This window comes from Mesoplodon mirus, assembly GCF_964341445.2.
Source record: "Mesoplodon mirus genome assembly, chromosome: 18".
Lineage (NCBI taxonomy): Eukaryota > Metazoa > Chordata > Mammalia > Artiodactyla > Ziphiidae > Mesoplodon > Mesoplodon mirus.
In genome coordinates, this window is record NC_138994.1 from 49628884 (window position 1) to 49656313 (window position 27430).

Here is a 27430-nt window from a genome sequence, read left to right on the forward strand (position 1 = left end):
ACTCTCAGTGGTGCGGCCGGCGGGCGGCGATGGCGGCCGTACGGGGCCTGCGAGTGTCGGTGAAGGCGGAGGTCCCGGCGGGGCCGGCCTTGGGGCCCCCGTCGCCTGAAGCGGAGTCAGGTTTGGACCGCGGCGAGCCGGAGCCCATGGAGGTGGAGGAGGGCGAGCTGGAGGTCGTGCCGATTCGGCGCTCGCTGAAGGAACTGATCCCGGTACGGGCGGGGGGCGGGGGCGAGGGCGAGGAGGAGGTCGCTGAGCGAGTGTCCCGCGCCGGAGGGGGCCGGAAGGGGAGGTGGCCGGGGCCGGGGGAAGTCTGGGGAAGGGATGAGGGGGGCGAGCGCCCGGGGGGCGGGGGCGCCAGGCTTGAGCAGAGACGGGGAGCTAGAGAAAGGACGCTGGGGCGCCCGGAAATGGGTGTTGAGGGGGCTGGAGGAGGTGGGGAAGAGCTGGGGGGTAGTTGAGGACACCCCCTTCGCTGCCCCTCCGAGTCAGTCGGTGCAAGAGTGTGAATGAGGAGGGGTTGGGCTTATCTGGGGGCTTGAGATAAAGGGCGAGCCCCGGGCGGGAACAGAACCAGGAGCGGCGCAGAAAGAACTGTCGAGTGGCGCGAGCATCCCGGTCTCTTTGTGGGTCCTGCTCCGGTGGAGCTGGTGTCTGTTAAACATAGCACTCGCGGTTTCCCTTGGGAGAGCTGGGCTTGTCAGCTGCAGAAACTCTGTGTTTCTGTTGTGACTTGAGGGTCATCTTGTCCCCGCGCGGCTCCGCTGTTACACCGTGGCTCCAGCATCTCACCCTTAATGAAAACAAAACATCAGTGAACTAGCAGTGGTCCTTGGTCCCTCTTTTATCACAATGGGGATGCTGAGAGGTGTTTTTGCTTGTGGTTTGGTGGTCTTGTGTCCGGTTCTTAGGGCTGGTCTCAGGCCTGCATGGCTCCTCTCACGTACTTAATTTCCTACCTAACATGGACTACTTTTTAGCACATGTCTGCTAGTCTTGCTTTTAAATTAAGATTATGGAAAAAGGTAAAAAAAAAAAAAAAAGTGAGAGCACTAAAGACAGTAAATTATAGTGACTCTGGCAACAACAATTAACATAGTGGCATTTTACCATTTACCACATTATATCATTTAAAATATCACTGAGGTTGTGAAGTAGGTGTTATCATCCCTTCCTTCCTTCAGTTCAACATGTACTTACTGTGTCCCCCACTTAGTGCCAGCCACAGTCCTAGGCACTTGACCAAGATCAAGACCAGACTGTGTCCTGGAGTTTATGTTCCAGGTGGGGGGACACAATTTACGGTAGTGGTGAGTACTGTGGAGAGAATAAAGCATGTTAATGGGATGGAAGTGTGCAGAGGGCAGGGAGCGTGTGCAGAGCAGGAAGCAGAATGGCATAGGATGGTCAGGAAAGTCCTCTGAGGTAGTGAAATTTAAGCTGAACCCTAAGTGACAAAAAGGAGCCAGCCATGTGAAGATTTGGAAGAGAGCGTTGCCTGCAGGGGCAACAGTAAGTGCAGAGGCTCTGAGATGGGAACAAGATTGTTTTGTTGGAGAAAGGTCAAGTTCTGTAGCACAAGTGGGAGAGCAGTTAAGAGGTCAGAAAGGTAGGCAGATACCACAGAGGAAACCTAGGCCCAGAGAGGCCAAAGGAATTGCACAGTGTCATGTAATCAGTGAACGTCAGCGCTGCGATTTGAGTCCCCAGGCTTCCAAATCCCATCCTGTTTTCATTGCACTGTGCTGTGGTTTCCCCAGAAGGTCGAGGTGAGTCCTGACTTTCTGCATTTTGGTGAAGACTTGTGCTCCATCTGGTGGCCTGGCACAATGAATTTGTCCAGTCTGGGTTGGGGAGATAAGTGACTGTGCCTCATCTTGGGTATTTTTCATGAACGCCTTTAGATTTTCATTTATACGGATACCTTCAGTAGATGGAATTACTTTAGTTTGTGGATAGGTCTAGAAAAGCCTTCTTGGTAGAGTGGTTGATTGCTACATGGAGTCACTGGGACAGGCTTCCCCATAATATGGGATTGTCAGGGTCGGGGAAGGATTGCTGGAAAGAACGGCTATCCAGAAGGAATGGGTTGTCAGGCTGTTGTTTATCACCTGCTTGTCATCAGTTGCTCGTTAGCAATTCTCACCCATCCCCTTCTTGTTAGGACACAAGCAGAAGATATGAAAACAAGGCTGGCAGCTTCATCACTGGAATCGATGTCACCTCCAAGGTAAGACAGACCATGATTAATTTATTCATTTTGAGAAACAGGTGAACTTAATGAACAAATGTCTAGGAGTTGTAGAACAGCAATTATTCTTTACCTCCTTTTTTCTTTTGTTGTTGGATTGAAACTTTTTTTTAGGTTTAAATTTTGTGTTATACAGTGATGCCTTCATGCATCCTGAGAACATTCAGACAGCGTTTGTGTGTTGTTGAATCCATGAGAAGATATAATCACTGTACCTGGATGCCTGTAATTAACCATGTCCAAGAAAAAGTTCTGCACTGGAGTGCTTTTTTTTATGCTGTCCATTCTTTAAAAAATGCGTAAACTGTTTCCACTTTAAATGAAGCAAAACATGAAAGTGCCTTGCACATAGTAAGCCCTTAGTAAATGTCTTTATTCCTCACTGGTTGAGGCCGAGAAAAATACGATTTCCTGAATGTGTGTGTGTGGCTAAACTTTGAAGGCCAAGTGGACTGAATTATTCCCAGTACCTGAGAGTATTGCCTTTTATCTAGTGATTGCTGTTACTAGGTTACCAGCTTCACTGCAACTCTTCACAGAGCCAAACATATTATTTTCTTTACAATAAACATTTGATACTTATTTGTTGCTTTAATTGCAGCTTAAACATTGTTTCTGATTGTTTCTGATTAAACATTGTTTCTGATTTTGATGCCTGCAATTAAGTTTCGAACAGAGTTTAGGTTACAATTCTGAATAAATAATACTGTGTTACTATATTGGATGTATGAAAGCAAAAATAAAAATAAGTATGTCATGCTTACTTTTTTGTGTTTTATCTGGGTCTCAATCTGTCTCTGATTGCTTAAAGGCCAAAAGAAAGAACTGATCATCTTTTTTGACAAGAAAATAGAATAAAGTGAAGATGTTTTCTTATTGTAATTGAAAAAGAAGTGGACAGTACTCTTCTTAAGCCTACACCGTTTACCATTATATGAAACAAATATATGGGGGAAAGGGTAGTAGCCAAGAATTGGTACTTCAGTCTTACTAAAGGAAGGTAGATTAGTTGTTTCCACTGGGAAAACTTAAGTGGAGAAAATTAGCATAACTGTTGGGAAATAACAGAATTGTTGCTGCTTTACCAGTCCCCACAAGCTTTCTATAGTCAGACCTTCAATTAGTGTGGCAAAGTCAATATACAATTAGTGAAGCTTCCTAAAAGCTGTCAGAAACCCATAGTTGGACCTGGATTTATTTTACCTCTTGGAAAAAAAATTTAGGAAACTGATTGTTTTGTTTTTTAGAGAGCATCAATGCTTCTTGTCACTTATAGATGAAAACTGGCAATTCCGTGGGCACAAGTTTAGAATAGAGGAGAGAGTTTCTTTGCTTCAATGTTATTTTGAAATGCAGAAAAAGCTTTAGGGAGTGGACTGCTCAGGCAGACATAATGTGATAGGTGTGATTACCATGCACACAGACTTTGTGAAAAGGGGATGGTGGTGGGGCTTCTAGAAATAGCACTGAGATGAGGAGATCTGCCCCTTATTAGCTGAAGTGCCTCTAGCAAACCTTTTAACTTTCTTTGTGCCTCAGTTTCTGCACCTGAAAAATTGGAATGTTAAGATTGTTTAGTTACAGTTTGTTTGCATGATTCCTAATAATAAATGTCAAACCATTATTCATTACTCACTGAATCAACAAATATTCATTGAATTCCTCCTGTGTCCCAGGTACAGTGATAGGCAATGAATCATTGTAGAGATTATTACAAATTATAACACTGTTAGTGTTCACCCTCCCAGTCATTGACTGTGAATATCTAGTTCTCCGCAAAAATTATTAAAGGCACAGTGTTGCTTATTTCTTCTAAGTTACTTGTCACTGATGCATCATTTTGTGTTTGTGATTTAACTTTCCTCCTCCATGTTTCACTTCTTTGGCTTTTTCTGTACCTTCTAGGAAGCAATTGAAAAGAAAGAACAGCGAGCCAAGCGCTTCCATTTTCGATCAGAAGTAAATCTTGCCCAAAGAAATGTAGCCTTGGACCGAGACATGATGAAGAAAGGTACAGGGTGTTTGGGGGGGATTTTTCCACATTTTCCCAGAGAATGACTTTTCCCTGCCATGGCCTCATGCTTCTGGCCTTGCCTTGCATGTCCAGTCCTCATCCAGATACTGCCAAAGGAAGGAACTTGTGAATTCCCCATTTCTGAGGTGACCTGTTAAAGTTGAGCTGCATTAGCTGTCTCTCAGATGTTAGAGCTGGGAAAAAGGAGATTGTCTTCTTGCAGAAGCCCCAGAGAACGTCACCTAGTTGGTGGCAGAGCTGAGATTAGAACTGTGCTTCTATGGACTCTTACTTATTTTCTGCTTTTAACATAAAAGTGTTAACTTTTGTTTGCCTTTAAATGTAGTGGGAGTGTATCACAGTGAGACTGTATTTTAGGGGAGTCAGATTGGTGGGGGGGATACCATTAATACTTCGGTTGATACAGGCTTGTGATTTTATTTTATTTTTGTGTTTTGTTAGGGTAAGTATTATGCTTCCTGAAATTCACCCTGAATTATCATATCTAGTAATCTACCCCAATTTTCGAAAGCAATTTATAAATAGAGGGGAAAATTATTATTACCCTTTTAGGGAGTTCACAGTCATATTTATTATTCCATAAATGCAAATGATCGCCCTCTGTTGTAGTGCAAATTTGGGATTTGTGAAGGGCTTAATAGGCAGCTTTCTGAATGCATGGTAAAGGTCTGTGCTCTGCCGTGTGAGTTTCTCTAGGCTTGCTTGTTTGATAAAAACATGTTGAATGAATGAAAGAATAGCGACTATTTGTTGGGAACTTGCTCTCTTACCAGGCACTGTGTTAATTAGCAGGTTACATATTTGTTTCGTACTCATTTCTCACAACAACCCCATGAGGAATGTATTTTTATCCCTATTTTACAAAGGAAACAGGCCCAAATAAGTTAAATAAATGCCCAGGTTTACACAGCTAGTAAAAGTAGAGTCAGGGTTAGAACTTGATAAACCAGATAAACCCAGGTTTATCTGACTCTAAAGCCTTGCTCTTAACTACTTTGCTCTGTTGCCTTACAATATGTGATATGATACCAGAGACCCAAACCTCATTCCATGCCAGTGGACAGAGTAGCTCAGATGCAGAGCTCAACTCTGGATGCTGCTTTACTCCTTTTTTCTGCATAATGAGTTCAATTTGGAAATATGACCTTGCTTCCCTTGCAGGCTAGGCGTCCAGGCACCTGCTTGAGTGGATTTCTGTTTCAGGAAAAGTCCTGTGAAGGCCAAGGCCAGCTGTGCAGCTTGGCATTCATGTGCCTGCACAGCCTAGACCCAAGCAGATGTCTGAGGCCTTTCTTACAACTCCACCTTGAAAGCAGCCCACCTGTTTACTTCTAGTCCTGTAAGCATTCCTTGTGACATCTTGCTTCTGATCTTGCTCATGCCTGTCACTCTGTTGATTTGCCCTTCCTTGTCCCATGCTTTTTCTGGTTCAGATGTCACTGCCTCTGTGAAGCATCCCTAATTACCCACTTCAGCCTCTCTTCCCACCTGTGTTGGGGCTCTTTAGAGTGCTAAGCCCTCCTGGGTTCTAGTCTCAGTTCCTTAGTGAATGCGGGCGAGTTAGTGAACCTTTTTAGGCTCACTTTCCTTGTCGTAAAATGGGAATAGGATACCTTCCTGAAAATGATCACTTTTGGGGTTAAATTTTAATTTTTAAAAAAATGTTTTTTTGAAAAGTAATCCCGATCTCATGGTTTTAAAGATTCTCTTAAAAACAATAGATCTGCCTGGAATGTCAGTTGCTCATTACAACCTGTTTTTGATCCAGGAGGCAGCATGGCTTTGGAGTGTGTTCTTGAACTCCAGAGAACCCTGCTGCCTTTCCCAGATCAATTTAAATTAGAGTGGGGGAATGGGTTTGGATAGATCTCAGAGATAGTTATTATTTTTATATCTCCTCAGGTAATTCTAATGTGCAGTCAGGATTGAGAACCACTGGTGTTGTGGTTAAGAGCATGGGTTCTGAAGTCTGACTGCCTGTATTCAAATCCTGACTTGTGACTTTCTAGCTCTTTGACCTTAGGTAAGTTGTTTAGCCTCTAAGAACCTCAGTTTCCTCATCTGGAAAGGCAGGTTAACGTTAGTTCTTATAGGGTGGTTGGGAGGCTCTAACAAAACGTTATGATTCTTAGAGTGGTGTCTGGCATATAGTAAATGTTAGTTATTATTATTATCTGGCATTCTCCATCTTCCAAACAGTCATCTAAGTGGTTCAGCCTCTTGGGAGAATGGGGACATTGGAATAAGCATCTTGATTCCTGCAGCCACAGTAGGTGTCAAGTTATTTCTTCTTATTAATATCAACAGTAATAAAATACACCATTTGATAAATGCTTACTATGTGCCAATCACTCTGCTATGTGGTTAGCTTATCTTCCAACAACCCTGTTGCAGGGAAAGTATTTATCATTTCTGTTTTACTGGTGAGGAAAGTAAGGTGCTGAGAGGTTGAGAAACTTGCCCAAGGTTCCACAGGTAGTAAGTAGCAAGGCTGGGATTCGAAGGCTGGTCTGACTGAAGCCTGTGTTCCTGACCTCTCTGCCAGCTTCAGGGATGTGGTTTGGGATGCACTGCACTAGACCAGTCCTCATCAAGAGTAACTACTTCTGAGTGACAGTGTCAAGCAACTTCTCTTTATCCCCAAGATCAAAGCTCTCATGGTTGGAAAGGACCTTAGAGGTCATCTGGATCCCACCTCCTGCCCAGTGCTGCAGGCCTTTTGGCAAAGTTCCCGATGGTCCTTTGGCCTCTGCCTGAACATTTCCTAGTGGTGGCATGAGAACTATTTATGAAGCAGTCAGTCTTGTTTTTGTTTTAATTAAGGCATGCACACTGTTTATTTATTTATCTTTCTTTCTTTCTTTTTTTTTTGGCCGCACCCTGTGGCATGTGAGATTTTAGTTCCCCAACCAGGGATCGGATCCGTGCCCCCTGCAATGGAAGCACGTAGTCTTAACCACTGGACCTCCAGGGAAGTCCCCACGGTCTTGTTTTTGGATACTTCTTCATGTTGAACAAAAATTGCTTTCTAGTAATTTCTGTCTATTAGTTATTGTGTAACTCTTAGAACAACATTAAGTCCTTTCCTCATTCACACAGTAACTCTTCAGGTGAAGGAATGGACAGCCCATTCCCTAAACTTTCTTATGCAACATGACTTTCTGGTCTCCCTCCTATAGACCCTTCCCAGTTTCTAAATGTCCTTCATCAGATGAGGTACAGATTCCAGATTTGGTTGGATTCGTGCAGTGCATGGCAGGACTCTGACCACGGTTTCTGTCCCAGCCATTTCATAGTAGTCATCTTCTGGTCAACCAAAGCATCAGTTCTTTCCCTCAGGAATTGCACCTATCAAAACAGTCTTTCTCATCTTGTACTTGAGACATTTTAAAAAGTTGCCTTTTTACTTATCCCTATTAAATTACATCTTGACTTCAAGACTCCATTTCAGCCTGCAGAGTTAATTTTCATCTTGACTCTGCCTTTCAACATTTTAGCTACACTCCTCACTTTGGTATGCATGGCTTCTGCATCTTTAGCCAGTTGTTGGTAAATGTCAAACAGGATAATCCCTATCGTGCCATGACACACAGATCCATGAATTACAGTCTTATTCTATTATCAGGCCCACCTATCATTTTATTGTCATGGGGAACTAGATTACATGCCTTAATAAACTTGAGATAGAACATGTCTGTGGCATTCTTTGAATTTCTTGGCCTGCTAATCCAATCAAAAAAGAAAAGAGGTTAGCTGGCTTGCTTCTTAGTGAATTCATGTCATTTCCTATGGGAAAGACTTGGTTTCTTAAGGGATCAGAGATTCTGTCTGATAAGCTATTTTTTTAAAATTTCAGAGAATGACAATCTTTTGCATCGTTTGGGAATTTCTCTTTTCCTCTTTTCTGAAAATCAGTACAGAATTAGTCCTTCTCAAGGCTTTAAGGTACCTCGTTCCTTCCCTGCAACTTTTTAGAGATTACTGCCTAATTCTGAAATCACTGCTTTGTGTTTTGGTTAGTACAGTGGGGTGTAATTCTAGATTAGAAGATTTAAATCTATTAAAACTATTTCTAAAGCCCTTGTCACCTCTCTTGGGTTTTAGTTCTTACTTAAGGATAGCTATTCTACTGCCCTTTAGTAGTACAGCAAAATAGATCAACAGTTCTGCCCTTTTTCCTGCATCATTTTCCCAAAGCAACGTTGCTCCAAACACTTGGGAAAAAAAAACAACCATTGGCTTTTTTTTCTTTTCTTTTCTTTTTTTTTTTTTTGGCCATGCCGCTTGGCTTGTGGCATCTTAGTTCCCTGACCTGGGATTGAACCCGGGGCCATGGCAGTGAAAGCGCCGAGTCCTAACCACTGGACCACCGGGGAAGTCCCTCATTGGCTTTTTTTTGTGTGTGTGTGGTACGCGGGCCTCTCACTCTTGTGGCCTCTCCCGTTGCGGAGCACAGGCTCCGGACGCGCAGGCTCCAGACGCGCAGGCTCAGCGGCCATGGCTCACGGGCCCAGCCACTCCGCGGCATTTGGGATCTTCCCGGTCCGGGGCACGAATCCGTGTCCCCTACACCAGGCAGGCAGACTCTCAACCACTGCGCCACCAGGGAAGCCCCCCACTGGCATTTTTGATGAGGCTATTTGCTCTGGACTGTAACCTTTTCTTCATTAGATATTAGACAAACAATTCATGTCCACCAAAGAAAATTTGGAAAGTAAACTAAGAAGAAAAGTTGCCCACAGTGCACCACCCAGATGCGGTCATTGTCAACATTTTGTGCATTTCCTTCTAATCTTTTCTGGGTATGGACTTTATTTTTGCTTTTCCCTTTGTAGTCCTACTGCTTTCTTCCTTTTCACTTGACAGTCTGTCATCAGCATTTTCCATGTTATTATAGAGCCTGATGTATAGTCTTTCAGATTCGTACATTTCTTACATTTCTTCTCTTATATTGGTAATTTACCCTTTATCTGTCTCCCATATGTGTTCTTTGGTGAGTTGTGCTCACCTAAGCTTTGTTGCTTTCTCTTTTCTTGGGATCACCTCTCATCCTCTGAGTTACTATATTTAGTGTCTTCCAGATTTTTTGATCATTCTAATCTGAGGCTTTGAAATTGGCTACTTTTTCTCTGGATTTTCAGAAATCTGCTTTCCTAAAGACTTGAGGTTTGTGTCCTACGACCTGTCATTCATTGTCTTCTTTCGTGTTGGAAAATCCAAGATGATTCCCTCACCACCTTGCTTGTAGTCAACACTCAGTAAATGCCCATTTCTCATTCCCCAGTTCATTTGTTCACTGCCACCTCAGCAATTAGTCCTTTCTCATCATCTGGGCATAAATCTAGGCGCCTTCTTTGTTGCTTTGTTTTATTTTAAGCAGTGACATTGGCAGGCTTCCGTCAAACCTTCTTTTTTTTTTTTTTTTGCGATACGCGGGCCTCTCACCGTTGTGGCCTTTCCCGCTGCGGAGCACAGGCTCCGGATGCACAGGCTCAGTGGCCATGGCTCACGGGCCCAGCCGCTCCGTGGCATGTGGGATCCTCCCGGACCGGGGCACAAACCCGCGTCCCCTGCATCGGCAGGCGGACTCCTTCCATCATATCTTAAGCTTGTCTCATATATGATTAAATCCTTCATATCAGCATCTCCTACAAGATTTTCTTCTGCCTGCTCCTCAGTCTGATTCCTCTACCCTCACCAGGAGCTCTCCTTGTTGTTTACCCTCTTCAAAACCATCTCTTTACTTCCCATAGGATTTTTTGCTCCAAAATCATGGCTTTTAGCTTGAAGAACTGAGAAGGTCCCCTGGGCTACCTCTTCAGTTTCCCATCCTGCGTGGTAGAGTTACTCTGCATGTCCAGTGTGGACATCCATCTCATTTGGGGTTCTGTTCATTGTTGCACTGCTGGTCACTAATAAGGACTTGCTAAGGATTCATAAGTCTTTGTTTTGGCCGTACCATGCGGCCTGCGGGATCTTAGTTCCCTGAGCAGGGATTGAACTCATCCCCTCAGCAGTGGAAGCACAGATTCTTAACCACTGGACCACCAGGGAAGTCCCAGGATTCATAAGTCTTGATGGTATCTCTGTCTTCATGAATCTGAGTTGGCAGGAAGATACTTACCTGATTTATTCTGGCCACACCTAATGGGCTCCCATTAAACCTGTCTTTTACTCTTCAAAATGACAAAAAAAAAATTAAAAACTTTTATCTGAAAGTATTCACATGTATTTCAAGTTCATTTGTTTTAAATAAAATATATGACGTATAAAAACATATTTAGGAGTAATGGATGCTGAATTCTTTTTTTTTTTTAATTAATTTTTTTTTTTTTGGCTGTGTTGTGTCTTCATTGCTGCGCGTGGGCTTTCTCTAGTTGCAGCGAGCAGGGGCTACTCTTTTTTTTTTTTAATTAATTTATTTATTTTTGCTGTGTTGGGTCTTCGTTTCTGTGCGAGGGCTTTCTCTAGTTGTGGTAAGTGGGGGCCAGTCTTCATCACAGTGCATGGGCCTCTCACTATCGCGGCCTCTCTTGTTGTGGAGCGCAGGCTCAGTAGTTGTGGCTCATGGGCCTAGTTGCTCCGCGGCATGTGGGATCCTCCCAGACCAGGGCTCGAACCCGTGTCCCCTGCATTAGCAGGCAGATTCTCAACCACTGCGCCACCAGGGAAGCCCCAAGGGGCTACTCTTCGTTGCGCAGGCTTCTCATTGCAGTGGCTTGTCTTGTTGTGGAGCACAGGCTCTAGGTGCACGGGCTTCAGTAATTGCGGCACGCAAGCTCAGTAGTTATGGTGCACGGGCTTAGTTGCTCCGTGGCATGTGGGATCTTCCCGGACCAGGGCTCGAACCTGTGTCCCCTGCATTGGCAGGCGGATCTTAACCACTGCACCACCAGGGAAGTCCCAGATGCTGGCTTCTTGACAGAACTACTTTGGAGAAGTCGGGGAGAGAAGGGATGTGGAGAGCTTACCCAGGCCCTAGGGGTTTTTTTTGTTGTTTTTAAATTTATTTATTTAATTAATTTATTTTTGGCTGCATTGGGTCTTCATTGCTGTGCATGGGCTTTCTCTAGTTGCGGCGAGTGGGGGCTACTCTTCATTGCGGTGTGCGGGCTTCTCATTGCAGTGGCTTCTCTTGTTTCAGGGCATGTGCTCTAGGCACCCGGGCTTCAGGAGCTGTGGCTCACAGGCTCAGTAGTTGTGGCTCACAGGCTCTAGAGCGCAGGTTCAGTAGTTGTGGCGCATGGGCTTAGTTGCTCCGTGGCATGTGAGATCTTCCCAGACCAGGGCTCAAACCCGTGTCCCCTGCATTGGCAGGCGGATTCTTAACCACTGCACCACCAGGGAAGCCCAGGCCCTAGTTTTATATGTAGTGTTTTATTTGCCTCAAATCTTTTTAAGAATTTAAGCGTAAAGCTAGGTGGTGGATATACAGGTATTTTTAAAATATTTTTTCTTTGTTGCTATATTTGCATATTTCACAATTAAAAAGATTAAATGAAATAATGTGCTGAAAGTATTTAGTAAAAAATTAACACAATTTTGGTAAGGCTGAGGTTCCTTTAGACCACAGCCTTCAACGTTTCTTCCTTCCCAGAGGTAACAGCTTTTATTGGTGTGGAGTGAATTATTCCAGACTTTCTTCTATGTATTTGTACACAAATATATACCCTTAGAAAATATATGGCGATATTTATGTTTTAATTTTTTTAATGTATGTATTTTTCTGCAGCTTTTTTTCACCCAGTAATGTGTCTTAGAATCTTTCCATGGTATATAATAAATTATCTCATTGTTTTTAACTGCTTAATATTCTATAATATGGATAAACCATAATTTATTACTCTGATAGCTACTGGGTTATTAAAATAGTGCTGCAACAAACATCTTTGTGTGAACCACTCTGTGAACCCATGTGTGTTTAGGATAGATACTGAAGATAATTCCTACGCATATAGGGCAAGTGCTAAATTACGTTTGTAATAGACACTCCTAGTTGCCCTTCAGAGTGGCTGTGCCAGTTCACACTCCCACCAGCAGAGGGAGCAGCTCTTTCCTCCACACTGCCACCAATTGATACTAAAAGACATGAATTAAAACAGTCAGTGGGCTTCCCTGATAGCACAGTGGTTAAGAATCCGCCTGCCAATGTAGGGAACCCGGGTTCAAGCCCTGGTCCGGGAAGATCCCACATGCTGCAGAGCAACTAAGCCTGTGCGCCACAACTACTGAGCCTGTGTTCTAGAGCCTGTGAGCCACAACTACTGAGCCCATGTGCCACAACTACTGAAGCCCTCACGCCTAGCGCGTGTGCTCCGCAACAAGAGAAGCCACCGCAATGAGAAGCCCACGCACCGCAACGAAGAGTAGCCCCCACTCACCGCAAGTAGAGAAAGCCCATGTACAGCAACGAAGACCTAATGCAGCCAAAAATAAATAAATTAAACAAACAAACAAAAAAACCTGGTCAGTGAAAACTGATATCTTGTTTTAAGGTGGATTATCCTGTTAGTAGTGAGGTCAACCATCTCTTCATGTTTATTGGCCTTTTCTGTTTCTTTTTGTGTGAATTGCCTGCTCATGTCCTTTGCCCATTTTTATTTGAGGCTGTCATTTTCTATTGATTTGTAGGATTGCTTTGCTCTACTTTCATACTTTGCTTTACATCCAGGGGCAGCGTCTCTTCTTCTTTTCAGAACTGTCTTGACTATCACACATTTCTCATTGACATATCTTTAAAAATTTTTAGAATCAGTGTATCAAGTTCAATGAATAACCCTGTTGAATTCGGTATTGCTTTTATTATTACAGGTCATTTTGAGATGAGGTATCATGTATATTATCAACACCATTTGTTTAATCTTCCTCAGCCTGATAAGCCCATTCTGAATAGTCATTTGTTTAATGCTATTGCTGTGTGATAAAAATTAAAATAGTTTACCTTACTGTCAAGTCTCATTTTCTTTTGAAATAATTATTATCTCTTTCAGCATATTTCTTTTTAAAATACCTATTATCTGAACTGTTACAATGGGCTACTGGTGGATTGTCCAACAGCAGGTGTCTTGTTTTTCTAGCAATCCCCAAAGTGAGACTGGAGACTATCTACATTTGCGGCGTAGATGAGATGAGTACCCAGGATGTCTTTTCCTATTTTAAAGAATATCCTCCGGCCCACATTGAATGGTTGGATGATACCTCCTGTAAGTAACCCAGGTTACTTGAATATGCTTTTGTTTATGATTTTAAAAGAACTTTTGCCATCTCAAATCGTGAATGATTTTGGCCAGACTATGTCTAACCTCTGCCTTTAGCCTAGGAGAGAAAAAATTGCCCACTGCTGAGAACCAGAGTGCGTTAACCAGTCTGCCAGATCATACTCCATGCGTATTCTAAGTCAGCTCAGAGGTGGTGATCCGGCCTCTAGGAGGTTGGTTGTTGGCAGCTGAGTCCCGGGTACATGACTGAGGCCTCTCTTAACACCCACAGTTTCCCAACAAAGGGGTGGGTCCAACTGCATAGACTTGGGGCTGCATTTTCAGGGCTTTAGACTTTGTCATTGCAACTTGCCATACAGCTTTTCAGAGGGCTATCTCTGACCTAGAGCTAGACCAGAACCCTCTGACACAATGCCAGACCTCTCATCTCTGCTTGCTTTGGACTGTGTTTTCTGGAGCTTCATCTGCTGGCCCTAATCTGGGGGCTGTTCCACTTGTGAGCTAACTGTAATTTTTAACTTGCGTCCCCTCTCCAAGTCTGGCCTGACCTTTGGTACCCACTCTGCTGGCTTCTTGACTCACTTCTAGTCTGGCTTTACTTTCTGTCAGTGTGCTGACCTGCTTTCCCCAGCTGCTTTCTTAGATGTTAATTCATTGAAAGAAGAAGAAGCATGGCTGAGTAAAAGTTTTTCTCCTTTTTTCTTTTTTCTTAACTTAGACCATCCAAATCAGGGCATGGCAAGCCTTTTTTTATAAAGGGCTGGATGATAAATATTGTAGGCTTTGCAGGCCATACAGTCTCTGTGGAATCTACCCAGCTTTGCTGTTGTAGCGTGAAAGCAGCCATAGACAATATAACTGAATGAGCCTGGCTGTTCTCTGTAGAACTTTGTTTACAAAAACAGGTGGCAGGTGTGTAGTTTATCATACGTTAGTTATAACTACATAAAGCCGGTACAAGTATAAATAGATAAATGGATGGGTGATGGGTGGATGGATGAATGAATCAGTGATAGCAGGTGGTGGGCTGGATTTACTATCACCTGATTTAGCTAATTAAAACTGTAGCTAAGGGATGTTAGAGTCAGAGGAACCCTTAGAATCATCCAGTTCAACTATCTCGTATTGTACATCAGAAACTGAGAAACAGAAGCGGGAGGTTATTTGCTCAGGACCACGTGGCATATTATTAACAAAGATGAGAATCTTTAGACCTTCATTTCCCAAACTGAGATACAGGAGTAACATAAGTTTGAGAAATGCTGCTTTAAAGTTAAACTTCTCAAAAACCTTTTCTTGCTAAATTCTCTTAAAGAAGCAAATTAAATTGATTGCTATAAGGCCAGGTGGCTGTCATGCCTCCATTCTATATATCCCATGGATGCCATCATCACCCACACTTCACAGTAGGGAAACATCATTTAGCATGTCTGGATAACAAGGAACAGCAGAGGGCTTCCATGTAGGGGGCAGTAGAATAAAGGATAATCTAAATTTATTTGAGAATTTTCACCATCATCATCATCATCAAGAACTGCTAACACTTAACGTATAACACCCAGTGTATGCCAGGCAGTTTTAATATACAGAACCCTTTTTCATGGAGTACTTGACCATTATTTTGTGGGGCCCAGTTTGGGAATGCAGCTCTAGGTTGATTTTATCAGAGAAGTTTTACTACCAGGTTCTATAGTTCCTTTCATTAGTTGGTGTGTACATTTACTGATGCTAGTCCATAGCTGAATGAGACTTTAGCAATGAATATGATGTGGTCTCTGTTCTGAAGAAACTTATCCATTTGGATGTGATGTAACGTGTTATCTTATTTTAGGTAATGTGGTTTGGTTGGATGAAATGACAGCCACACGAGCCCTTATCAATATGAGTTCCCTGCCAGCCCTGGATAAGATAAGAAGCAGGGATGCCAATGAGGACAAGTCATCTGAGAAAAGTAAAAAAGGTAACTGACCACAAAGGAGGGACTTTGGGGCTAAAAGTCCTGTCCTTTACAACTTGAGTTTCTGTGCAGTGTTATATAGCATCTCATCACCAGTTATTTCTGAAATACGCTATGATGCTTTGGATCATTAGTAAAGAGGAGGAGAAAATATTAGACTTAGCATGTATGAGATGGAGTTAAGATTCATCTTGTCCCTCACGTTCCATTTTAGACAAGCAGGAAGACAGTTCCGATGACGATGAGGCTGAAGAAGGAGAAGTTGAAGATGAGAACTCAAGTGATGTAGAGGTCAGTGAGAGGGCAAAGGTGTCTGTAAGGTTTCACTGTAAACAACTGCTTACTGTCTTGGTATTTAAGCCTTAAAGACTTAATACAGTACGTTGTGTTCTTCCTCTGGCTTTCACCATTATACCTCCCGAGGAGGCACCAGGCTCTTGGCCTTTAAGTTCGTGTGCCTATAATGAATGATTCATCTTGAGATCTTAGTACTCACACTTCTGTATGAAAGGAAATGGTTTTATTGAGAAATCCTTTGAAATGCTATCAAATCAGTAAAATTAAGGAGTAGCAAGTAATGGCATATTTCCTAATGGCGTATGTACTATTGTTGGAAATATTAAAGTGAATTCATTTTAAAATTATTAAGTGCCTACCATATACCAAATTCTAGGTGCTGGGGATATAGCATCAAGCAAAACAAAGTCCTTGCCCTGTTGGAGCCTACATTCTAGTGGGGAAGACAGACAATACACTGATACACAGATATGTAATATAATGTCAGGAAGCGATGAGTGCTGTGAAGAAAAGTAAAGAAGGGTAAGCAGATAGAGAGTGATGGAGACGATTCTTTTAGACAAGGTGGTCAGGGAAGACCTCTGACTTAGACATCCTGCAGAGGAACTGGTGCGGTAATGCTGATGGGTATCAGTAAAGGTAGACTGCTTTCTAAATCAATGGTAACTTTGCTGCTGAATGAATATGAAAAAGGCTTTAATTTTTATGTCGAAAATGCTCTTTTTTCTTAAGTTGGACACGTTGTCTCAGGTAGAAGAAGAGTCTCTGCTAAGAAATGATCTTCGTCCAGCTAACAAACTTGCTAAAGGAAATAGGTTATTCATGAGATTTGCTACAAAAGGTAAATGATAATTGGTATTGATTTTTATTTTTAATCAAAGTGGTTTTTATTGAGTGACACCTCTCTTGAATCAGAACTTAGGTCAAGTAATCTCAAAGATCCTTCAAACTATAAAATTTTGTGCTTATAAAATCAATGACTTGCTGCCTGAGCTGGAATTTCACACATTGAAAGTGAATATCAGTTATTTGTATACTTCTGTGGTTTCTAGCTAAAGTAAGTTATTTTCTGTCAAAGCTGGCTTGTCCCATGTGCTTTGCAGCCAGTTTATCATCTGAACTATGAAAACTTTAAAATTGTATTTTATGAATCACAGCAGTATCTTTCTGGACATTGCTAGTGGTGCCATTCAACTCTAATTCTCTAAAGAATTAAAAGTCTCTTAACAACTCATGAGGCTTTTTACACATAATGATTTTGGTGCGCATTAATAATGTGTGTGTGGGGGTGGGGGTGGGGGGTGGTTGAGTCAGTTGAGAGTTAATTGGAAATGACAACTCTTCACCCCTGAATACTTCAGTAAGTATTTCTGAAGAACAAGGGCTTTGTTTTACACACAGTTATCAAAACCAGGGAACTTAGCATTAATACAATACTGTTACCTAATTCGGAGTCCACATTCAGACTGTACCAGCTCCCCACTCTGTATATTAAAACTACCTGGGGAAAAAAAAAACTGCCTGGCACACAGTGAGTGCTGTGTAAGTGTCAACAGGTCATGCTGCTGCTGCTGATGACAATGATGATTATCAAATACATTTGGATTATTCTTTATACTACTCCCCCACTGGACTAGGATCCACTCCAGAACTGGGTGTTTAAGTCTGCCATGTCGCCTTAGTCTTCCTGAATATGGAACTACTCCTTTGTTTTCCTTGACTGGGACATTTTTAAAGAGGATAGGCTCATTATTTTATAGGCTGCCCCTTAGTTTGTCTGATGTCTCCTAATTAAATTCGGATTGTGCGTTTATACCACAGAAGTGACATTGTGTCATTTTCAGTGCATCATATCAGGAGGCACATTGTATTTATTTATCCCCTTCCTGAGGATGTTAGCTTTTATCACTTGTTTAAGGTAATGATTGCCAGGTTTCTCCACTATAAAGTTACTGTTTTTCCATTTATAATTTAAAGGTTTGTGGGGAGATGCTTTGAGGTTATGTAAATAGCCTGTTCCTCATCCAACTTCCATGCAGTAGCTTTAGATCCATTGATGACTTTTTAGCTCTCTCATTTATTAGTTGGCAGTCTGCTGTAAGGAAGAGCTTTCCCTTTTTTACCCATTTGTTTATGTATTTACTTATCTTTTTTACTTATATCAGTTTAGATTCATGGAGTTTTATTCAATGGGTTATCATCCATTCTATCATTATTTTGATTCACAAATTATTTTGGATTTGGCCAGTAGAGCCTCTTCAAACTGTTCTTTTGACACGCCTTCATGATTCTTTGAGATCTTTCTTACTTTATGGCACAATAAAACATCTTGTTTTGCCAGACTCAACTTGTACTTTCCCTGCCCCAGATCTGGAATCAGCCATTTCTCCAAGGAGCTGGTGGGTATGTTTTTGTAGGGTGCACATTCTGGTTTGTGCCACCAAATTTATCTCTAGCACTGGGTACATTCTCATTGGTGTTCATCTGTTGCGTTCAGTGAGTGCCCAGGGAGCTGTCAAGAGACCTTTATATTATGAAAATAGGTGTGCTCACTGACCACCTTTTCTTCCTGTTAACTGGCATTTTAACTTGATAAATGGGGTCTTTTCTTCATTTACTTATTCGAGGGACCATTTGTGTGCATTCTGGATATATGGTGCTGTGCAGGTTTCTTTAAGCCATTTTGAGGAACGTCACGGTAAACTGGAAAAAAAATGGTTTGCCAAATATATGGACCTATGTATAATCTGTTTCTTTGACCCTGATTCTGTGTTATTGGAGTGTTGTCATTCAGAAATGAATATCATCTTTCAGGGGGCAGTGAAAATGCCACCTCTTCTAAAAGCCTTTTTGATTCCTGAACACTGGTGATAACTGATGCTCTCCTATGCTTCTTGGAACCTAGTATATTGTATTGTTGTTAATAGTATTTTCTCTATGAAGTCAGCTCCCTAACAGCAGCTTAACCTCCCTCATCTCTGAATTTTGCTCCACCCCCTCCACAAGGCACTGCGTTAGGAGGCATTCAGAGAGTGAGTGTTTATAGTGCATCTTTCCCTTTTGTTGGCAGATTGTGCTGATCTGATCCCAGCCATGAAAAACATTCTTTTTTTTTTTTTTTAAACCCATTCAACATTGTCTTCACACTCACAGGAAATCCTTGGTAACTGTTGTAATTAATTTTTAGATGACAAAAAGGAACTTGGAGCAGCGAGAAGAAGTCAGTATTACATGAAATATGGGAATCCAAATTACGGAGGCATGAAAGGAATTCTTAGTAATTCTTGGTGAGTCCAAAACCTTAAAATTCAATAGTTTAAATAGTACGTAAGCTTTTCATAATCCTTCAGTTGGTATTCTGCAGTGGAATGTCAACACCATATGTGGACGTGAAGGAAAACAAGAAGCAAGAATTCAAGATTTTTAACTGTGGTAAATGGTGTGAGAATGCTGACTTTCAGTTTCATGTGAAATATCTCTGTTTCAGCACCTAACATTGTGTCAGGGTGTAGCTGAAATTAACTAGTGGATTTCAAGGCCCTTCCTGTTGGTTTCTGATTATGTGCTTATGCTGGCAATGTTGCAGGAAGCGAAGATACCATTCCCGTCGCATTCAGCGGGATGTGATCAAGAAGAGAGCCCTGATTGGGGACGACGTTGGCTTGACATCCTATGAACACCGACATTCCGGTAGTTGCCTGCTCAGCTCTTGGGTAGACACATGTTTGGCTCCTGAAACCATATTTTTGTTCTTAATACAGTCTCTTAAGGTTCCAAACTTTATCATCCTCTCTTCCTTGCCCTCACCCTCTGCCAACATATAGGAAAGTAAGTCAAGTCACAATTAATTTGAAATTGCCCATACAAAGAGGTCAAATGATTTTATAAAAGCTGTTCTAACAATAAAGGCAAGATGTAGGAAAAATTAAAACTTTTCTTAGGAATCTAATTTTCCTATTAATATCAAAAGCTGCGTGAAAAAAAATTTTTTAAATTATTTTGTTGGATGAGTTGATTTTATCGTTCCTTTGTCTGATGAAAACAAATTTTTTAAATTATTTTGTTGGATGAGTTGATTTTATCGTTCCTTTGTCTGATGAAAACAAGCTGCTATGTTTACTGTTCTGTGCTTACTGGCTTGTGCACGTGAATGCCTCAGGAAGGTGGGATATCATGACTTGGGTTTCATTTTGTTTCTTCCTTTTTCTTTTCTTTTTTTTCTTTTTCTCTTCCTCTCTCTCCCCCTCCCTCCCCCCACCCTCCCTACCTCCCCTCCTCCCCTCCTCCCCTCCTCCCCTCCCCCCTCCCCCTCCCCCCACCCTCCCTACCTCCCCTCCTCCCCTCCCCCCACCCTCCCTTCCTCCCCTCCTCCCCTCCTCCCCTCCCCCCACCCTCCCTACCTCCCCTCCTCCCCTCCTCCCCTCCCCCTCCCCCCACCCTCCCTACCTCCCCTCCTCCCCTCCTCCCCTCCCCCCACCCTCCCCACCTCCCCTCCTCCCCTCCTCCCCTCCCCCTCCCCCCACCCTCCCTACCTCCCCTCCTCCCCTCCTCCCCTCCTCCCCTCCTCCCCTCCTCCCCTCCTCCCCTCCTCCCCTCCTCCCTTCCTCCCCTCCTCCCTTCCTCCCTTCCTCTCTTCCTCCCTCCCTTCCTCCCTTCCTCCCTTCCTCCCTTCCTCCCCTCCTCCCCTCTTCCCTTCCTCCCTTCCTCCCTTCCTCCCTTCCTCCCTTCCTCCCTTCCTTCCTTTTGGTGCTTATTGTGAAAGAACCATTTTCATTATGTTTTATAAAGATTTGTTTATTTTGAATCTGATCTGTGAAAATCTTCTATATGCTTCGTAGAACCAGCCAAGTCAGCATACAAACACAGAATAACACGCGTACACATTTATCATTGTAATAGGGACAGGGAGAGATGAAATCTCTACATTTTAATGTAATGTGAATATCCAAACTTGTATATTTGAAATCTGCATCTTAACGCACATACTTTTCTGATACACAGTTAGGCTTTTCCAATTTCAGTTACTTTAAAATATTTTCATTATATAATCTTTATATTCATATTAAAAAACAAATTGCCTCTAATTCTAGCACTCCAAGATTAACAAACGATTTCATTTTACATTTTTCCTTTGTCTCTTTTCACAATAAATACTATGACAACTGTTGTGGACATATATTTTATATTCTGCTTCAAGCATTCCACTTACACACATTTTTCCATGACTTTTAAAGGTACATTTCATTATTCATGGCGGTTATGTTCTATAAAGTCACCGTGATCATTGAAAACCATTCAGAGACTCTAATCACACTATTTTTGTCAACTGATCAATATATAACTTTGATGTGTGTTTCTGCTTAAAGACACCTCATTTACTACATACTGTTGATTCATTAACATTGGACTCAAGGCCAGCAGCAGTGTAACTCATGCCCGAACAAAGCTTATCTAACACACGTATTTTCTCCATACGGCACATCACAGCCTTCTTGTGTTTAGGAACACTAGACAGCTTTGGAACTATGCTCAGAGGCTATTTTAAACAGGGAAATCACCAATAAAAGCCACACAAGTGTTAAAAGTTAGCACTCACTGGACTGCAAAAAGGACACTTGTTTACAGTGTGAGAGATGAAACAAAAAAGATGTGGCTTTGTTTGCCCGCAGCTGGGAATGTGCATGGCTGGTGCCTCAAATTTTTTGTTGCTCCTATGCATGTCCACAAATGACCACGAAAGTGCCATGGGTTTTGATTCTGGAGTTACAAATAAAATTGGCAAATTCACAAATACAGAATCTGTGAATAATGATGAGGGTCTGTATTTTAGATAACTTTGTAATATTGCATCAGGCTGCTAGTTCATGCTTCACCTAGACATTCTTTGTTGTAGGGATCAGAATGGTAACCAGATTAGCACTATTATAGATAACGCCCCAGTAAACTCTAAGGATGGGAATCCCATCTTTTAAAAAGGTCACTGATGTAGAATAGAAAATTGGATTTGTTAGTTTTAGGGCTTTTCCTAATATTTTTTGGTTAAATTCCTTAGGACTAGTGAATGTTCCTGAGGAACCCATTGTAGAGGAGGAAGAGGAGGAGGAGGAAGAGGAGGACCAGGACATGGATGCTGATGACAGGGTGGTGGTGGAGTACCAGGAGGAGCTCCCAGCCCTCAAGCAGACCCGGGAGCGGAGCACATCGAGGCGGTCCGGTGCCAGCAGCTCAGACTCGGATGAAATGGACTATGATCTAGAACTGAAAATGATTTCTACTCCTTCACCAAAGAAGAGCATGAAAATGACGATGTATGCTGATGAAGTGGAATCTCAGTTGAAGAATATCAGGTAAAAATATTTTTTCTTTTTATCAGTGCTCGCTTTTAATTTGATTTAAAAAATTACTAAGTTCTTCTTAATACCTCTTAATTTTATATCCACTTTTATCTTTTCTAATTTCAGTCCTTTGTAGAATTTGAATAAAAGCATCTGATTTTTCCTCTTAGATGTACAAGAGGTGATCCTTGTTATAAAAACTATAGACGATATAGAAAGTGAAGTCACCTATAATCTCATCCTCTTCTAAGAGAACGACTGTTAGCAATTGGGTGAATTACTTTCCTGCTAGTTTTTTTTTTTTTTTGCGGTACGCGGGCCTCACACTGTTGTGGCCTCTCCCGTTGCGGAGCACAGGCTCTGGACACACAGGCTCAGCAGCCATGGCTCACGGGCCTAGCCCCTCCATGGCATGTGGGATCTTCCCGGACCGGGGCACGAACCCGTGTCCCCTGCATCGGCAGGTGGACTCTAAACCACTGCGCCACCAGGGAAGCCCTTTCTTGCTAGTTTTATGTGTATACATAACACATAGAGAAATTATAGATACATTTGTACAAAAATTAAGTTAGACTGTTTATATCGTTTTGACATATGCTTTTTCCATTTAATATAGTGTAGACATCTGCTATTTTTCAACTGCATGTAGTCCATTGTTTGAAAGTGTCATTGTTTATTTAACCAATCCCTTATTGACGGAGATTTCTGTTTTGTTTTTGTTTTTTTCCCTTGGCTGCGCCATGGGGCTCACAGGATCTTAGTTCCCCAACCAGGGATCAAACCTGGGCCCTCGGCAGTGAAAGAGTGGTGCCCTAACCACTGGGCTGCCAGGGGATTCCCTGGATTTCTGTTTTCTTACTGTTGCACCAACTAGATAAATTCTAGTTACTGCATAAGACAAGGCACGTGTTTTAAAACGTGATGTTGCTAAATTTCCTTCCAAAAAGGTTTTACTCAAATGACCACCTGTTGCCTTCATAATTCACCAACCTTAGGTATTATCACTCTGATTTTTGCTATTCATGGACGAAAAAATACAGTTATTTTAATATGCGTTCTTTGATGACCAGTGGAGCTGAGCAGATTCCTGAGGGCAGATCGCGTATGCATGGCTCAGAGAGGGCTCGAGGCTGGGGTGCTCTCTAAGAGTTCTTGATGGTGTATTTGGGAAAAGGGAAGAAAAAAATTGTAAGCTGGTTGGTTTGTATGGCCTTGTTCACATCCTTATTTTTAGTTTTCAGAGAACTTTCCAGTGGCAAATGCTGCCAGAATAATGGAACTCGTCCCCTGACGTGGTGGGAGAGGTCTTTGGCAGAGACGTCTGTCCTTTAACGAAAGGGGTTGTAGACTCTGTTGTATCTAGACTACAGCCAGATCACAGCCTGGGTGAGCAGAGGCCTCCAGCCCTCTGCAGGCCTCTACTTAGCGAATGTCCCAGGAGGAGGGGGCTCGCAGGTACGTGCTCTGCGATAGCTCGCAGATGCCATGTGTGGAAACCACCCTGGAAGACTCGGGCCTGCTCAACCCCAAGCAGCCTTTTTATAGCAGGCTGGTCCTGGCTTTTGTAAGCAAATAATTACTGGTTTATGGTGTTGTAAGTGAATGTTGGCCATGTTAGATTGGGTTTCTTAAATTGTTTTTCCAGAGTGTATGAGACTGTTGTATGAGTGTTCTCCCACAGTTCAAGTTGGTTTACTGTTCCCCTATCCCCCTTTTTAAAGGAACTCCATGAGGGCAGATACTCTATCTACAAGCAATATAAAAAACCGAATTGGTAACAAATTAACACCTGAGAAATTTGCAGATGTCCGACATTTGTTAGATGAAAAGCGTCAACACACACGTCCACGGCCACCTGGCAGCAGTGCTAAAACAGGTATTGTTGAGTTGTGTATCTGGGCTTCATTCTGAGTTCCAGAAAGCAAATGCAGACAGGGGTAGCTTCTTGGGTAAAACGCTGTCATTTATGGACCAATTTAGTAGTCCTGATTCATCACTTCTAAATTTTGGGTTAGGCATTGGAACTTTAGGACATGAAATTTAATCAGACTTTTGCAATACTCGTTTTCAATATTTTTGTCCCCAACAATTATTTTACTCTGTATGTCATTGGTATACTTTATACATAAGGATAATAGAAATTAAGTCGGGTTGTTGTATAAATGGTTAAGAGTTTGAACTGGTTAGTTTATATGTGTAAACACGCATATAGTGGGTACTTGGCCATGCCTGCTATGTGCCAGGGCTAGGTGCTGGGAGTGTTAGAAGTCTTTGCAGGGGATGCAAAGTCATCACAGAACTCAGATGGAAAAACATAAGGGCGCACATTCAGGTAATTCCACCTGAAGCAGAATGGAGTAAGTGCTGTGATAGGGCACTGTAAGCAGTGGGCTGTGGGAGCAGAGAGGGGAGGTGGATCTGTTGGGGGAAGATCTGTTGTGGGATGCTTCTCAGAGCACGTGGCTGTGGAGGGAGGCCTCGGAGAGGAAATAGGATCTCAGTTGGCAAACCTAATTTTTTTGAGGTGGGAAGTAACCTGATCTTATATCTATTTTAGAAAGGTAACTTGGTGGCAGTGTAGGGTGTGATAGAGAGTTAAGTAAGTAACAAGGGCCTGAACTAGATCAGGGACGGTGGAGGCAGAATTGATGCCAATGTCAGCCTTGGAGAGGAAGAAGACTCAGCGCTGGGAAGTGCGGGAGGAAAGGGAGAGAAGCCAAGGGGCTCAAGCCTGAGGGGCTGAAAGATGGGGGTGCTGTCCTCAGAGAGCATAGGCAAGGTGGGTGAAAGCCCAGCACAGGGACTTGCTAATAAATGTGTTTTTGTGGTTGCTGTTATTGTGAGAGGGAGCTCAGGAGGACAGGCAGATTTGGGGGCGGGGGGGCTTGGAGAAAAACAAATTTGATTTGGGACATCTTCCCTTGATCCTTTGCTTTTTTTTTTTTGGTGGTACGCGGGCCTCTCACTGTTGTGGCCTCTCCCGTTGCGGAGCACAGGCTCCAGATGCGCAGCCTCAGCGGCTATGGCTCACGGGACCAGCCGCTCCGAGGCATGTAGGATCTTCCTGGACCGGGGCACGAACCCGCGTCCCCTGCATCGGCGGGCGGACTCTCAACCACTGCACCACCAGGGAAGCCCCTGATCCTTTGCTTTTTGTCAGTCTCATTACAACTATTGTTCAATGTAATAGTTTATTGAGAACTTCTTATATGTTCAGAGATTGTGGCTTCTGTCCTCAGGGAACTTGCAGTATTTCTTGTCAGCCAAAATGTTCGTAAATTATTTGCTCTGCTTGATTCTACTACAGAAAACACAAAGCAGACAATTCTGCCTGAGAAGTTCCTTTCTGGAGCAGTCAGCTAAGGTTTTTTTCCCCCTGCGAGCCCCTGGGGATTCTCATTTGAATTTTCCCAGAGAATCCAGACTCTGTAGAGGGAAGGCTCTTAAAAGCCTGGTTGTGCTGGGCCCCATGTCCAGCGCATGTCCAAATCTCAGGGAGATTTGGTACTAGGTCCTGCAGAGATCTCAGGTTGACAGTACAGATAGCAAAGCATATGCACGTGGTCACGGTAGTACTTTTTTTTCTTTTTCTAGATATACGCCAGCGATTAGGAAAAAGACCACATTCTCCGGAAAAGGCTTTTAGTAGTAACCCAGTCCTTCGGAGAGAGCCCTTTTCTGATGTACATAGTAGGCTAGGTGTTCCCAGGCAAGATGTTAAAGGCCTCTACTCCGATACTCGGGAGAAGAAATCAGGTTGGTAACACTGAAAACGGATGGAGAAGGGAATTGGGTAAGAGCAGAGACAATGGGTGTAGCACAGAAATACTTTGTTAGCAGAAGGCAGGAAATAGCATATGACAAAAATAAATTATTTTTCCTCTTTCATTATAGTCATCGTCATCATCATCATCATCATCATCATAATGGTAACAGTGTGGAAAATTTAGAAAATGGGAAAAAAACCTCACCCCTGATTCTTTCTGTTTAACACAAATACTTTTTAGTTTCATGCTATTCCAGTCTTTGCCCATATACATATACTACTACTTTCATATATCATCTTATCATAGTCATTTTTCCACATTCTTAGAGCTTTTATAAATAAAACTTTTTTTTTTTTTTTTGCAATACATGGGCCTCTCACTGTTGTGGCCTCTCCCATTGCGGGGCACAGGCTCCGGATGCACAGGCTCAGCGGCCATGGCTCATGGGCCGAGCCGCTCCGCGGCATGTGGGATGTTCCCGGACTGGGGCACGAACCTGCGTCCCCTGCATTGGCAGGCAGACTCTCAACCACTGCGCCACCAGGGAAGCCCTTATAAATAAAACTTTTAATTGCCTTACAGAGTGGCTATCTTATGAAATTCTATGTATTTCTCTATTGTTGAATATTAATATTTGAAAAATTAATGGAGAGTGAGCAGAATCTGAAAGTTGACAGTGTAGCAGGCCCGTCAGTTTGCAGAATATTGTAGCTGGGAAGATCTGGGAATGGCCCAGTCCTGGCAGAATGAAGTTGTACACGGACGGGATGGTGAGTCTCACCAGGCAGGGGCAGGTGTAGTATAAGCAGCCTCCCAGGTGATTCTGATGTGCCTAGCATGGGGTAGGATGGGGTTGGGGGGGCGCATATCCCCGAGCTGAGAGAATCTCCCGTTGGGTCCAGTTCTCTCAGTCTGCAGGCAGGGGACTGCAGCCAGGGAAAGGAGAGGATCTGCCCAAGGCTGCACCATGGTTGCAGGTGCCACGGACAACCCCCAACGGCCCCCCCACCCCCCGCCCCGTGCTTCCTGCACGTCAGGTGTTGCCAGTGCCCCTGTTTCTCAGCATCGACTGCCAGAGCTGAAATGCCTTCTCACCCAAACAGGTAGTTTATGGACTCGCTTAGGATCTGCACCCAAGACCAAAGAAAAGAACACGAAGAAAGTGGATCACAGGGCGCCCGGCACAGAGGAAGATGACTCCGAGCTGCAAAGGGCATGGGGGGCTCTGATTAAGGAGAAAGAACAGTCTCGCCAAAAGAAGAGCCGGTTAGATAACTTACCATCTCTCCAGATTGAAGTTAGTCGGGAAAGCAGCTCTGGTTCAGAGGCAGAGTCCTGATGCCCTTGGGGCCCAAGGCGGCTGCCCTAAAGCCTGACATTCTTTTGCAGGGTGGGGTGCACAGTAGGACCCCCCCATGCGGGAGTTGGTGCCCCTCCCGTTCTTGCTCACGCAGTCACCCTCCACTCTTGCTACTGCAGCAAGACATCTTAAGAATGTGACATGTTTTGAAGGGCATCTATCTAATCTTTTGCTGCAGAGTTATAGTTCTGGGCCCTCACTTCTTTTCCC

General features: G+C 43.1%; 1 protein-coding gene across 1 annotated transcript in view; it reads left to right on the forward strand.

Moving 5' to 3' along the window:
* NCBP3 (nuclear cap binding subunit 3) overlaps nucleotides 1–27430 on the forward strand; it is a 32794-nt gene continuing 5364 nt past the window's right edge. The window contains exons 1-13 of the mRNA XM_082605357.1: nucleotides 1–212; nucleotides 2165–2230; nucleotides 4157–4262; nucleotides 13364–13489; nucleotides 15336–15464; nucleotides 15676–15752; nucleotides 16491–16599; nucleotides 18946–19045; nucleotides 19345–19448; nucleotides 21811–22105; nucleotides 23815–23969; nucleotides 25688–25849; nucleotides 26964–27126. Of these exons, the coding sequence (XP_082461483.1) occupies nucleotides 30–212; nucleotides 2165–2230; nucleotides 4157–4262; nucleotides 13364–13489; nucleotides 15336–15464; nucleotides 15676–15752; nucleotides 16491–16599; nucleotides 18946–19045; nucleotides 19345–19448; nucleotides 21811–22105; nucleotides 23815–23969; nucleotides 25688–25849; nucleotides 26964–27126 (1775 nt within the window). The 5' untranslated portion in view covers nucleotides 1–29. The remainder of the gene's footprint in view (nucleotides 213–2164; nucleotides 2231–4156; nucleotides 4263–13363; nucleotides 13490–15335; nucleotides 15465–15675; nucleotides 15753–16490; nucleotides 16600–18945; nucleotides 19046–19344; nucleotides 19449–21810; nucleotides 22106–23814; nucleotides 23970–25687; nucleotides 25850–26963; nucleotides 27127–27430) is intronic.